Source organism: Neltuma alba, unplaced genomic scaffold (genome assembly GCF_004799145.2).
Source record: "Neltuma alba isolate B1F8T4 unplaced genomic scaffold, ASM479914v2 tig00012235_pilon, whole genome shotgun sequence".
Classification (NCBI taxonomy): domain Eukaryota; kingdom Viridiplantae; phylum Streptophyta; class Magnoliopsida; order Fabales; family Fabaceae; genus Neltuma; species Neltuma alba.
In genome coordinates, this window is record NW_021636765.1 from 161,208 (window position 1) to 176,637 (window position 15,430).

General features: G+C 31.5%; 2 protein-coding genes across 3 annotated transcripts; both read left to right on the plus strand.

The window, feature by feature from the left end:
• Window positions 1-1,326: 1,326 nt before the first annotated feature.
• On the plus strand, window positions 1,327-2,969 carry LOC114725252 (protein LURP-one-related 10-like). The gene is made up of 3 exons (XM_028911737.1): window positions 1,327-1,835; window positions 1,959-2,189; window positions 2,569-2,969. The coding sequence occupies exons 1-3, from the start codon at window positions 1,554-1,556 to the stop codon at window positions 2,743-2,745; spliced, it is 690 nt and encodes a 229-aa protein (XP_028767570.1). The 5' UTR covers window positions 1,327-1,553; the 3' UTR covers window positions 2,746-2,969.
• Window positions 2,970-8,187: 5,218 nt separating this feature from the next.
• Window positions 8,188-14,089, plus strand: LOC114725244 (alanine--glyoxylate aminotransferase 2 homolog 3, mitochondrial-like). Of its 2 annotated transcripts, XM_028911726.1 has the most exons (9): window positions 8,188-8,622; window positions 8,898-9,128; window positions 10,673-10,843; window positions 11,868-12,011; window positions 12,104-12,283; window positions 12,520-12,745; window positions 12,918-13,031; window positions 13,127-13,213; window positions 13,844-14,089. In XM_028911726.1, the coding sequence occupies exons 1-9, from the start codon at window positions 8,371-8,373 to the stop codon at window positions 13,885-13,887; spliced, it is 1,449 nt and encodes a 482-aa protein (XP_028767559.1). In that variant the 5' UTR covers window positions 8,188-8,370; the 3' UTR covers window positions 13,888-14,089. The 2 variants fall into 2 exon arrangements, with proteins under 2 accessions (XP_028767559.1, XP_028767562.1); XM_028911729.1 differs by lacking the exon at window positions 13,844-14,089 and having other exon boundaries at window positions 12,976-13,031; window positions 13,127-13,172.
• The last annotated feature ends 1,341 nt before the right edge of the window (window positions 14,090-15,430 follow it).

Consider the following 15,430-nt stretch of genomic DNA (forward strand, 5'->3'; position numbering starts at 1 on the left):
TAAATTAGCAAAATAAAATTTTGTGTGAAATTAAAGAGCCAAAGACATATTTTTGTCCATTTTTATTAAACAATAAAGAAATTCCCAAAAAAAGAAAGAAAGAAAGCAGCCAGAAAAAAGGGGAAAATCTTTTTAAAAAATTCTCTAAAATTTCAAAATCCTAAATCAAGAGTGAATATAAAAATATGTTTTCATTTAATTTTTAAATATTATTAATTATTATTAAAGTATAGGAAACAAAATTGATTTAAAATTTAAAAGTGTTTTTTTTAAAATTATTCTCAAAAAAACACTTGCGAAGTTTTAAATTTTTTGTTAGGCCTCTTTATTCGTCACAGCCCAACGTAAATAAGTTTAAATTTGTGAGTCTGCATAACCCACAAACAGAACTATACAAAATAAAAAAAGGTGCGACCAACAGCTCCACTCTTGTTTGGTTATTAAATCTCGTTCACCTAATCCAACTATAATTAGTTAACAAATAGGGAAAATCGTAAAAAAAGAATGAAAATTGCAAAATTACAAATTGGACCTATAACAACACTTTCATAGATTTTAACAATAATTGGATTGCAAATAACAACACATTTTTAACAAAATACCTTATTTGCAATTTCACAATTTTCATGGTCTTTTTTTTGCAATTTTGCTTAGATTATAATTTAACATTTTAATTAGTTGTTAAATATTGAATTTCCGACAAATCAATTTAAGATATTAATCTCATTTATGCTAACGTCATATTGATCGAATAAAAAATTTAAATCGACACCAAGTCAAACACGTTACAAAAAGTCAAACGCTAGAACAGATAACATTATCATACCAACGATGCATAATACAATTATTTTTTTAAAAAAATTCGGCTAATGTAACGTAAGCCGGAAAAATATAACAAATTAAAATAAAAAAAAATATTATACAAACAAAAACATGTTGCAGTATTTTTGCTGGAATGACTCTTATTATATCAGTAGAAATATATTAGATTAGTACTAGCACCGGTTCTTAAAATAAAATTCACTACTACTAAAATTATTAAGCGTACTTATTATATTCATCATGAATTATTGTAATATTTCTCTAGTTATAAATATAAAACTTATTTTGTAGCGTAACTTATATTATAAAATGAATTTTATATGTAAGATTAAACTTTTTTTTTCTTAATAAGAAATCGTTGATAAAATTTGACTCATTCTAAAGTCAAATCATCGACAAATGAATAAAATTTAAAAATTAAAAGGGTGACGTACGCTTCCATGAATAAATAAAGGCCACGACGCGTACGGCTTCGTCCTCCAAAGTTTCCTTCCTCTGATGACTTCGACTTCTTCGCCACCTCCTACAAGACGACACTGGTTCTTGTGGGTGTACAACTTGAAACTTCCGATATCAAAATACATTCACAGACACACATATATATGAGCTTTAGGCAACAGAATAATCATCTCAGAGCATATTCACAACACATATATACGTACTTGTGTTTACTGGCTAGGCCTATATATATATATATATATCCCTCGTCGGTTTTTTTTTAGACCTGAATCATGGTTTATACACAGCCGTATGCCTCCACCTCCGGTGCCGCCCCTACCACATCCGCACCGCCTTACCCAGCGCCGATGGCTGTGGTGGGGCCACAGTATTGTTGTCCATATCCAGTGGACCTAGCGATTGTTAGAAAGGTGCTCACTGTTGCCGATCAGTTCACCGTCACGGACTTAAACGGCAACGTCGTTTTCAAGCTTCGAGCTTCTGTTCTAACCCTCCATGACCACCGTGTCTTACTTGACGCTGCTCAGAACCCCGTCGTCACTCTCCGCAGGAAGGTTTGTCACTTTGAATATCACAACTCCACCATCACCATATTTTTTGTTCATTCTTATCAAAATGATTATATAGTTTGAGATAAAAAGAGAGCAATAAAATTAAAAATGATATGCATATTGCAGATCATGACAGCACATGATAGATGGCAAGCTTTCAGAGGAGATAGCTCCGACCCCAAAGATCTCATCTTTACTCTGAAACGATCGTCTCTGATCCAATTAGTTAAGACCAAATTAGATGTGTTCTTGGCTTCTAATACATCGGAACAAGTTTGTGACTTTAAGATCAAAGGAAGCTGGCTCGAACGATCTTGTGTTGTTTATGCTGGTGAATCTAACAACATCGTTGCCCAGGTATTTGATTTGCTCAATCTATTATTTGTTTTTCCGTAGAATAATAAAGAATTAATTAATGGTTACATATACTACCTCTAGTCCTTGACGTAAGATATCGTTTGATTTTTATTTTGACTGTAAATATAAGACCATAATCTACTTTATCTCCCATATTTATCTATTTCTTTGTCAAAATAGTCTTTCTAATGATATTAGTTCTAACCAATAAACTTGATTAGCAAAGATATTTTAGAAAAGATAATACTTATTTATTATAAATAGCTAACTTAATTTATTTCTTTAACCTACTCAAATTAGTTTACTAGCTCTTATATTTAAGACTGGAAGTAGTATACAATTAACATGTGGTGAGAAATGATTATGGAAAATATTGCAGATGCATAAGAAGCATACAGTTGAAAGCGTTATGTTCGGGAAAACAAATTTCATGGTGACAGTGTATCCCAACGTGGATTATGCTTTCATAGTGGCACTCATTGTAATTCTGGACGAGATTAACAAAGACAGCAAAGGAGGTTCATCATCAATAACCGATGATTTATTCATGTCGTAGGTTTTATAGCAGATTGTGACGTGTTGTGTTATTCATTGGAGCATTATTTTTATATATATAATGAATGGGTTGTGTGTATATTTTCAATAATTCATTTAAATTTACTGCCTAGCTGTTAGCTCTTGTGTTCGATTCCATTCGTATGTAACGTGAAATGAAATGAGTGTTTACATATTGTCATTCACTTGTCTTGTTAAAAAAAAATTTCTTACGTTTTTCAGCAATTCAATGTGCACATTAACATATTGGGAAAAATTCGATATTTTGTCAAGGAGTGCAAACTGGCAATAAATATTTCTGGGGACCCTTAAGAATAAATATTACCAAGAAAAATATGCAATTCTTTTTTACTTGTGTAATTTTTTATCATCGTTAAATCTAACCAAACTAGTCAGAAATAGTAATGCAATAAGGATTACTTTTGTATACTTATAAATGAGTTGGAACTAAACAGAACCTGTGTGTATAAATTTAAAATAAAAATCTATATCTATATCATATAAGATTTAAAACAATAAATTATGAATAATACAAATTATTTTAGGCAGTGAAGCATCTAACAATTCACTCGCTCTATTTTGGTTTAGTTTCACCATAACTTCCAATCAAAATTCACAACTGATCTGAGTGATAATCATCTAGCGAATTTTTTTTCCTTTGTACTTCTTTTTTGACACAACGATGAAAGAGTTCTATTGAGCTAGTTTGTAATACAATTTGTATTACAAACTAACTCTTATATTTAAGATCAGATTGAATGTAATATTTAAAAAGATGTTATACCTTGAGAGTTTCTCAAATTTATCTTGTTTTATAAATCATCAAGAATAACATGATTGTTGATTCCGATTCTTCATTGAAGATGATATCTTCTAGATGGGTTTCAATAATATCAAATAATTTAAGGTTATTTAAATAAATTGTGGAAATCCTACACGGCACTCATATGCGCATAAGGGCGTATCATATTACCGTCAATATGAGGCTATGATGTGGAAAGCCATTTTGTCTCTTTTTTCTCGGGAAAAAGAAGGTCGTACCCGATATGGATAAATTATATAGTTTTAGTTTCATTATATATTCATTTTTTAAAATCGTACAAGCATAAATTGACACGATTTGTGTTGATACATAACATGGCAAAATGAAAATTCTTTGATATATATGTGTATCTCAAAAAAATATAGACTACTTTGACATTTAATTTTGACCCTAAATATATTATTTTTCATATTTATTTATTTTTCTTAATATAATCATTATAGTAGTTGCACATGTTAAATATTTTATTAAATAGTAATTTTAACTAATATACATGATTAGCAAAAATATTTTAGAAAAAAAATACATATTTATTATAAATAATTACTTTAACTACTTTTCTTAACATATTTAAATAAGTCAACTAACTTTTATATTAAAGACTCGAAATAGTAGTTTAAACTATAGAAACCTAGTACTTAAGCCATCATAATCCTTTTTATATGACCAACACTTATTTATAAACGAAAAGCTGTGTGTTACCGTGTGGCCTTTTATAAAAATTCTGGAGATTATGACTTTATTTTGGGCTACCTTTTCTATGGATTCTTTGATCTTACTGTATTATTTAGTTGTTGGCAATTATAACTTCTTTTAATTTACTTCTTTTTTAATCTATATATACAATTTCTAAACAATAATCTAGTTGAGTTTAATGTAGCATTTATATATGTTCATGATGGGGAAAGGTGCATGTGGGTTAGGTATTACATCGAAATATGTTGGGTATATTTACTCGCCTAAACAAACCCCAAAAACCATATTAAAGTGAGGTGTTTACTAGTCTTCTGTCCTTAAGATGTGTTTGGTATGAGGGATTTGGAGGAGAAGAGAGAGGGGGGGAAGGACTTTAATCATTTCTTCCTGTTTGACAACACACAAAAATATTTTTTCCTCCCCTTCCCTCCTCAACCTCCCTTCCAAAATTGGAAGGATTTGGTGAGAAATGATAATATTTTATCATGTTGTGACCATTATGCCTATATTTATTTTTAATATCCCTGTACTATCCTAAATCATTTTCTTCTTGTTTCCAGACACTGCTTTCTCCTTTGCATGACCAAATATTTTATTCAAAGATGGGATATAGTACAAGTTGCGGCTGAACATTACTTCAGCATTCTTTTCAACAATACTTTATGCTCTAGAGTACATTAGAATTTTTATATAAGTATTGCTCAAGATATTAAATGTTATTTACAGTTCTATTTTATTAAGCATTATATAAAATTTGAAAAAAATAATATTAAATAAAATAAGGGCAAAATTGTTAGTGTGAAAATATTTTTCCCTCCCCTCTCCTCATGAACTAAATAAGGTAACATTAAAATCCTTCCACTCTCCTCCCCTTCCCTCTTTTTTCATAAATCCAAACAAGGTAATATTAAAATCATTCCACTCTGCTCCCCTCCTCTTCCCTCCATTAAAATCCCTCCCCTCTCCTTCCTCTCATTGAGCCAAACAGGCCCTTAATGTATGATTTATTTAGGGAGTTAATGTTAGTTTTACATGTAAGACCTATTTTATATATTTATTAATTTTTTCAAATTAACCCTGTTTGTATTTCCTCAACAATAATTAAACAAGAGAGATGAGGAGGAAATAAAGAAAGATATTTATGATGTTTTTTAAAAAATATATCATATCAAATAATTTAGCTAATATTTTTTAATTTATTCAAATTAGTTAATTAAGTTTTACCATAAAAACTGTAAAAGTAATTTTTATCTCATAAAATATAAAAGTGATTTTTTGAGTGGATGTAAAACGCCTAGGAATATGTCACTCACTGAATTTTCCTTACATACTTATTTTATATTTATAAATTATAATTAAAAAATTGCTTTCAAATAATCTATCGGGATTTGAAAGGAGCACTATAATATTTATAAATGTTATAGTAAAATAATGAGACCTCTGATCAATTTTGCGAAAATGGAAGTCCGACGAGACCGAAAAGATGAACATGGTCAAGAATCAAGGGCCGATACATTATGGATTTGTGGGTAGGTCGAATCTAAGCTCGACATTTGAGGTAGATGCATATCTGGTGGAGCCTCGAATTAAAATGCTCTCTCTCTCTCTCTCTCTCTCACGCGCGCGCACAATGTATTGTCGTCTTCTATTTCCTTTTTAGGGCTGATTGGGCAAAACCATAGTTTTGGTGAGATGTCACCCAAACAACATAAATTTTGAACCAATAATTTGAAACCATGGTTTGGGCCAAAACTATGGTTTTGGAATCCAAAACCATGGTTTCAAGAGAAGTGAATTCATTTTGCTTCTGGCTCAAATTGAAGAGATGATTGTGCTTGTCAGAGTAGATCTCAACAATAATATGACGTTAACATTTCTCAATTATTTTTTTATAAACATATTTAACCTTATATCTTATAAACATATATACGCATATTAATTATTTATTAATTACATTATCTTATGTATTATTAATTATGTTGGTAAAAAATATATTATTAACAATTTTATTCCTTCAAATTAAAATATATCATAAAATTTATCTTTTATATAATTATCATATTAACTTATGTTTTTTTTAGTAATTTGTATATATAAAAAATACTTCTGATAACAGCTATCCAAATACTCTTACTTCTCAGAATCACTTCTTCACATAATCTATTTTTCACAGAATCTGTTCTTCCCATAATCTATTCTCTAAAAGCTATTCTTCAAACTATGGTTTGGTTTCATCCAAACACACCCTTAATCTAAATTGCGGGACATTTGCCTTTTTCAAGAGTATGAAATGAGTGGCTCCATTTATATATGGCTTATGAATAATAGTTATTAGAACTTGTTTGTAGGCTACAAACAAGCTTTTATAATTACAACCCAAGATACTATGATTTTATATAAATTTTATGTGTCTGTGTGATAACATTGATGCTTTTATACTTGAAGATAAAATAATACTATTTCATGTCGTAAATATAAAAACTAGTTTGCAGTGAAAATACACTACAAACTACTACCTTCAATCTTTAATATAAGAATTAATTTATAGTATAAATTACACGACAAATTACTACTTCCAATTCTTAATATAAGAGCTAGCTAGAAGTTTGACTCAGTCATAAATATAAAATCTTAATCCATATTGTCTCTTATTTTTTTCTCAAAATATTCCTATTTATTGTAAGGGATTCCACCAAGTGGTACTATTTCTGATCATCCAATGCATATGATTGAAGAGAATAGTTTGAGGAGATTAATTCATATTTGTGATAAATAACTAACTTAACTAATTTTTTAATATTCTCAAATTAATTATCTAATTTTTATATTAAGAATGTGTGGGATGTAATAGCTCTTACATTTAAAATGAGGTCCAGCGTAAGAGTACGTGTGTGTGAAATCTATTTCATATAGACACATTTTACTTGTGTATCTCGCGAAGTTTGAAGTGAGAGTTACGGTATATGGTTATTTTCATGTAACTCTTCCCACAGTTATCTCTCTCCTATTCTCTAAATGTAAACGAACTAATTAAGTAACTATAATTCATATAAATTAAAAAAATTAGTTTATTATTTATACCAAAATGTGTATCAATTTTTCTCAAATAATTATTTTAATTATTTTAATATGTACCATCTATAACGAGAGTTTAAGGGGAAAAAAATCATAAATTTAGAAAATAAAATTAATTAAAATTTTATATTTATGATCAAAACAAACTCCTCTATTAATTCTTGATTTCAAGGTAGGAAGAAATATTACTCTCTCCGTTCCTTATTATAAGAGACAAATAACCGAATTACGTTGATAAAAAAAATTAAAATTAGTTAAGAATAATCAATGTTTAAAAAGTATAATTTTTTTTAAAAAAAATACCCTCATTAATATGGAAAGAGAGCATGAGAGAGAACAATTAAATTATTAAAAAAAAGAGTAGTGGAAGGGAGAGAGAGTGTGGTTTATCAAAAAAAAAAAGGGAGAGAGAGTGTGGGTTGGAAACAAAATAAATATAAATAAAATAAGAAATCAACACAAAAAAGTAGAGAAAACTTTTAAGTGTCTATTATATATAGGAACATGCCATAAGCATCAAATGTCTCTTATAATAAGAAACGGAGGGAGTAGTATGTATCAAGGGCATATTTGGCAATCCAATTTTTCCCCTTGGCGCCAAAATACGCAGCGATCCATTCCATTATTGAAGTATTCCTAACAAGCTTATCAGGCTACGTAATGCTTCTCCGTTTTCTTATGTGTTTGTTTTGTTAACTCAACCACGATTAATTAGGAATAAAATTGCAATATGCAATTTTGAAAATTCCAATTATAAGTAGTGAGAATCCAATTGGAGGTGAACTCTAGTTTGCTCATCATTTCTTTTTTTCTTTTTTTTGGAATGAGGTGCTCATCATTTCTATTTATTTCTCACAACTCACATGCCAATTTCTCCCTCTAATCAAATCAGTGATAACCTTCCAAGTTATTATTTAAACCTTCCTCGCTTCTGCCATCCTTCTTCGTCTCCCTCTCCTTCACAGAGTCACATAAAAACTCACACCATCCGATTTGTCGGGTCGGGTCCTGCAATCTCGGAGGTCGGAGCTCATGGCCTCAGCGCGAAAAATGGCGGGATACGTGTCCACGAAATTCTTGCCGCGAATGAATCCTATGAGCCGCAGGCAACGGCTTTTGTCTCAGTTGCCCGAGAAGCAAAACGACGCCGTCGCCACCGCCACCCCCGAACTCCCACCCTTCGATTACTCTCCTCCGCCCTACTCCGGCCCCTCCGCAGACGAAATCCTCGCCAAGCGCAAGCAGTATCTCAGCCCCTCCATCTTCCACTTGTACAAGACTCCAGTAAGAATGACAAATTTATTTCCCAAGTTCAATATATGTATAATTCCTTTGAATTTACTCAGAAATATTTGAATGATCAACACGATGATTCTGATTTCAATACTGATGACAACGACGAGCACAAAATCCGTCGCTCTGCACACACGCCATCATTTTTCGTTCCTAAATTGACGAAATGCCGTACGAATTAGTAACAGAAATATTTAGCATGTTTGCTGATTCTGATTCTGATTCCGATTTTAATTCTGACGACGACGGAACGGTGGTGGTGATAGGTGAACATAGTGGAGGGGAAGAGGCAGTACTTGTACGACGAGAAGGGGGGGAGGTATTTGGATGCGTTCGGAGGGATTGCGACGGTGTGCTGCGGGCACTGCCATCCTGATGTGGTGGAGGCCATAGTGAACCAGACAAAGCGGTTGCAGCACTCGACGGTTCTCTATCTCAACCATGCCATCGCCGATTTCGCCGAGGCTCTGGCTTCTAAACTTCCCGGCGATCTCAAGGTGACTTTTGCTCATGATGATTTCTGTAGTTGTCAGTTTTATTTTTTTAAAAAAAAATAATGCATCCCTAATCAATGATCATATTCGTGTGTTTGATGCGACGATGACTCACGCTTTACTTGCTTGTTTTGCATGATTCTGAAACGTCTCTGCTTTTGGTTTTGGCATAATTAATCCACAGCTCCTTATAGTTTTAACTAATTTTGAATCAGGTCTTTATAGTTTTTTTTATCAGGTCCTTATACTTTCACCTGTTTTTAATTAGGTCCTTGTATTTATTTTTCTTTTTATCAAGTGCTTATAAGTTTACCTTATTTTTAATTAAGTCTCTGAATTTTTTATTCTTTATTTTATAAATTCTAATAGTACTATTATATAAACATAAAATAGTATATATTATTTAATATTAGTTTATAAACAATAATATTCTAAAGATATTGAATTATTATCATGATTTTAATTTTTTCAGCAAAAAAATTAATTGTTCTAAAAAATTTTCCTGAATTAATTAATTCTATTACTTTTTTATTACATAATTATTAATTTAATTTAATTATTAATATTTTATATTTTAGTATTAATCTATTTAATTAAGCTTATGTTTAATTAATAAATAAAAATTAAAACTACATGGATCTGATTAAAAATTTAGTGAAATTATAAGGACTTAATTAAAAGAAAAATAAATACAATAACCTAATTAAAAAAAGGTAAAGTATAAGGACCTGATAAAAAAAAAACCATAAGAACCTAATTCAAAATTCGTTGAAACTATAAGGACTTGTGGATTAATTAACCCTTTAGTTTTCAAAGACCTTGTTTCAGTCGTCAAACTGATGAAGAAGATTACGTGTTCATGTTAATAATTCAATTCACTAATTTCACGTGACCCCACGCGAATCCGTATGTTTCGATAAGAGTAACGTATCTTCCTTATTCACTGTATTTAACGGAAAAGAGGTGCCATAAGGAATGATACGTATCAAATTGTCATGTCTCACGTTTTTGCAAAGATAAATAATAGGATGGTGGAGAAGTTATACTACTAGTCAGAATTCTCAGTATTAATTATACTCATAATAATAAATAATAAAATTTTCAATTATCTTTTAAGTGACTGACACTAAGAGAGATTTAAAAATAAAAGGTATATTAATGATTTTAGTGAAATTAGGAACTGTTTAAAAAATTAACTTAATCAGTAGCCATAGTCACTAAATTGGTTAAAAAAGGAATTTTAATTTTCTATATATCAATGTGAATTCCCTAAAGAATATGTTTTAGGGAGTGTTTGGCATTCTTAAAACCGCGGTTTCAGAAGTACTTTTCCACAAAACAAGATAACCTCCTCCACATATTTACTTCGTAATCCGTAAAAGCACTTCTGAAACCATGGTTTGGTTTTTATCTAAACACCCCTTTAGTTGTCGCTGATCGTACGTAGTTCGCTTGTCACACCGGTGATACTTGTTGGACACAGATAAGCATGGAAACTGTGTTTGCGAGTTGAGGCTAATTATTGTGCTTATAAATTGGGAATAAAGGTGGTGTTCTTCACAAATTCTGGAACGGAAGCAAACGAATTGGCTATATTGATGGCCAGATTGTACACAGGATGCCATGACGTTATATCTCTCAGGAACTCCTACCACGGAAATGCAGCTGGGACGATGGGGGCCACAGCCCAAAGCATCTGGAAATTTAATATTGTTCAAGTATGTATATCTTTCAATTCCTTCCCCTCTTATCGTTTCTCTTTTCTTTTTCTGTCCTTTTTTTCTGATTCTATTTCTATTTTTTTATCTTTCAAAAACATGGCTTTTCTCAGAGATTGTGTGATAATGCATCAAACAAATTTGTTAATTATATCTCTTTATTATTGAATTTCATAATCGGATTATGATAAATATATAATTTCTTTATAATGAAATAAAATTTGTACAGTTATAACTTATGTGCCCCTCTGAAAATACGTCTATACTAAACATGTCATACAACATTTGTACTTTGTAATAAACCAGTCACATTTGTACTACATATGACTTGTATGCATGTCATATACAGTATGACCTTAGATATAAGATTTAGCTTACTAATTTAAAGAGATTAAAAAATTATTAAATTACTTAATTAAAGTGTATATTATATGATTTTTTTTAAAATAATTATGTGTTCGAAGTTTTTTTTTAAATGTAAGATGAAGGAATATGTTTTTAAAAAAATGTTAGTGGATTGTCACATCTAAGGTGGATGACGCATACTTTCACCCACCTTTTAGTTTTTTAAAAACGTGGGTATGATGGTAACATCGACGCAGTTTGCCATCGTTGGACTCGGAGGCTTTCCTCAACTTCTTTTGAAAGTAATTGGCTTTGCTATGATAACGAGCCGTTCATTTTATAGTCCGCATACGTACGGTTTCTGCTTTTCTTCTTTTGTGGGAAGACTAACAAAACAAATTATACACCTCATGATAATGAAAGCGAGGGCCTTACACTAAATGTAGACCCCCTTGGGAAAATTACGTAGTTGTGCTTGGTGTATTCTTTGGCCTCGGATTATTGGGGGAAAACAAAAATACGGCTTTTAGTTTATAGCCTTTTCCTTTGTTTTATTTATCACTTTCTCCCTTGCGTGAACTGATTGAACATAACTTTTGGCTGAGAGCACTGTGACGTTTTAAATTGTCCTATTACCAATTCCCTAATTAATATGTTGTTCTGTTGATGTGGCCAACAGACTGGAGTTCATCATGCCGTGAATCCAGACCCTTACAGAGGAATTTTTGGTTCTGACGGAGAAAAGTATGCCAGAGACGTCCAAGACATTATTAACTTCGGAACTTCTGGAAATGTTGCTGCCTTCATTTCTGAAGCCATTCAAGTATTTATACTCTGAAATGAAATGGGCCCATATTTAAAGTAAAATCTCAGTGAAAACATACCCTTAATGGCACTGTTGTTTACATGTGGCAGGGAGTGGGGGGCATCATAGAATTGGCCCCAGGTTACCTACCTGCAGTTTGCAGCAGTATTAAAAATGCTGGAGGACTCTGTATTGCTGATGAAGTTCAGGCTGGGTTTGGGCGCACTGGAAGCCATTTTTGGGGATTTGAGGCCCATGGCGTTGTTCCCGATATTGTGACAATGGCAAAGGTAACTGTTCTTTCTCCAGTCCCTCAGCTTTCCCACAAGAACTTGGATTACAATTGATTACGAATTGACAGCTATTACAGTTTTCACTAAGTCTAGAAGAATTGGCTCAACTCGCCAAATCAAAAGGATCATCGATTTCTCTGTTCTCTACATTTGTTACCTAACTCTAGTGTACATCAAAGCGGACTTGCTTTGTATAGGTATGTTATTGTCTCATGATTTTCTTCTGTTATTAGGGCATTGGGAATGGCATTCCCTTAGGTGCAGTGGTAACTACTCCAGAGATTGCTCAGGTCTTGGTTCGCCGAAATTACTTCAACACGTTTGGAGGGAACCCTGTTTGCACTGCTGCAGGATTGGCTGTTTTAAGAGTGATAGAGAAGGAGAAGCTTCAAGAAAATGCGTTTGTTGTGGGATCCTACTTGAAAGAGAGGCTCTCTGCCCTCAAGGACAAATATGAATGTAAGGCATTTATTCCTTCTTATTCATGCCCTTGGATTATAGCTAGCTTTTTTAAAGGACAGAGTTTATAAGGTGCAAATTCTTTGCTTCACATGGATCTTTCTTTAATTTTGCAAAATATAAGAAAGTTTTCTTTTTTCTTGCTTATTGAGCTAGTTGGTTTCTTGTTTAGCAATTGGGGACGTAAGAGGGAGAGGGATGATCCTTGGAGTTGAACTTGTCAATGACAGGGAACTTAAAACACCAGCAAAAACTGAAACATTACAAGTATTAGATCAGATGAAAGGTAGATTTCATGGCCTTTTTTTCTGTAGTTTTAGCTATTTGTGTTTCCGTTTCCTCTTAATTTCCAACTGATCATTTATTCCTCATTCACAACAGAATTAGGAGTCCTTATTGGAAAAGGTGGATATTATGGGAATGTGTTCAGAATTACACCTCCTCTGTGTTTCACTAGAGAAGATGCAGGTTAGCCTTGGCCTCAATTCTCAAAACTTAAGAAACAATATTCTATAGAATTTTTTTAATTAAAAGAAGCGGACAGCAATATATGAAGTAGTTGATCTCTAATAATATTATTAATGTATGCTGTCTAATGAAAAACAATTATAAATAGATCTCAAATAAGGAAATTGATTACCAGCTAGTCTTTTCTCTAACAAAATATCAGAGGGTGATGTGTAAATGTTAGAGGTTGACATGACTTATTAGTAATTAAATTTCTTATTTGTGACCCATTTGGTTTTTTCCTTGTTTTTGATTTGTTAATCTCATATTTATAGACATTACTAAGGATTAATTTTGATGGAATGTCAAAAAATAATATTGAGGGATGGCACTTACAATAAGAAAAATTCTAATCCACATGTGAGATTTGTCGACAAACTTATTCTCTGTTAGACACTAGCTTAAATTTTAGCTGATCAAAGATATCTATATTCAACACATTAGTATATGAGATGGCGTCATATAAGAAATTAAAGATACTACATGATAGCAGCAGATCTTAGTATTTCATACGATAGACGCATTTTTATTATTTTGAATGTTCATAAATTAATAATTATCACTGATGATTTATGAATATTATGGATGTAGACTTTCTGGTGGACGCGATGGACTTGGCATTATCAAGACTATGATATAATAAAATGTGAAATTGCAGAGAAAGAGAGATATCGCGTTGGACTTGGCATTGTCAAGACTATAATCATAAAAGATATATAATGTGAAATTGTAGAGAAAGAGAGATATTTATGTGATCTTATATGATGTTACTAGAACCGTGACTGTTTTCCTCCTCTGTGAGTACAATCTAGAAATATATTAAGCAGAGTTCCTATATATATACTCCTCCGATCCTTAATATAAGATCTATTTAACTAATTTGATTACATTAAGGAAGTTAAGAAAGTTGGTTAATTATAAGAAATGTGATTTTTTTTTTCTAAAACACCATAATCATCTTTCTTAATACTATCTCTTTCTCTTCTACTTGATTATGGTTGACAGAATATCCATAAGAGTAATTTAGAAAAAATTAATAAATATGATAAATAAGTCTTATATTTAGAATCAAAACTAACTTAATAATTAGATCTTATATTAAGGATCGGATGAGTACAATAATAATCTTATGTTGTCTTGCAGAAATGATGAGTCAACACTTCGTTGTCTCTCTTCAGATTTTATCAATTAGCGTCCCTTTTCTTTCTCCTTTTCCTCATTTAATTCCCCCTAACTTGGTGTCCATCCCATGTTGTTGATTCCCCGCCGTATTAAACATACTTAAAAGCATTTGTGAGATACTAATTAAACACAAATGCAAGGTCAAAAAAATAATTAAACACAAATGAGACGTCCATACCAAACGTTGAAGACAATGAAAGGAAAACAAAGGTGGTAAAGTTGCCATGCCAAATTGGCAAATATAATACTTCTCTGCTCTTTAATATAAAATCTAATTAAAGAGTTGATGTGTATCCTATATATAAAACTTATTTTATATGTTTATCAATTTTTTTTCAAACTCCAATAATAATCAAATAGGAGAAGAGGTGAGAAAATTAAGAAATATGCTTAGAATGTTTTAAAATACATATAATATTAACTAATTTAAATAACATTCTTAATTTATTTTAATTAATTAAGTTTTATATTAGAAATGGAAGTGTGACTTGTTTTCTTTAACCGTTGATTTGATGGGTTGTTCTACCTATGGTTGACACTTTGTCCCCCCCCCGCGGCGGGTCAAAATCAGTTGACGCATTACAGTAAACGTACATAAAATTTTCCGTTAAAAAAATATTGTGCCATACAATGAATTTTTTTTCCCTTAAAACATAGATATCATCCTATTTAAAGTAATCCCATTTGGGGGTGTTTGGATAGAAACCAAACCATGGTTTCAAAAGTGCTTTTACGGATTACGAAGTAAATATGTGGAGAGATTACCTCGTTTTGCGGAAAAGTGTTTCTGAAACCATGGTTTTGGGTTTCCCAAACACCCCTTGACCTATCAGTATACAAATGAGGATGCCTCTCCAACGAGAATTCGAACCTTAATTCATTATGTTGTGAGAAACTAATCTCTTTTACTATATCCAATTCTGTTGATATAAAAATGTTATGCTATACAATGAATTTTTATTCTTCCTTGTCACAATCAATTTCCTTGCCGCCAGT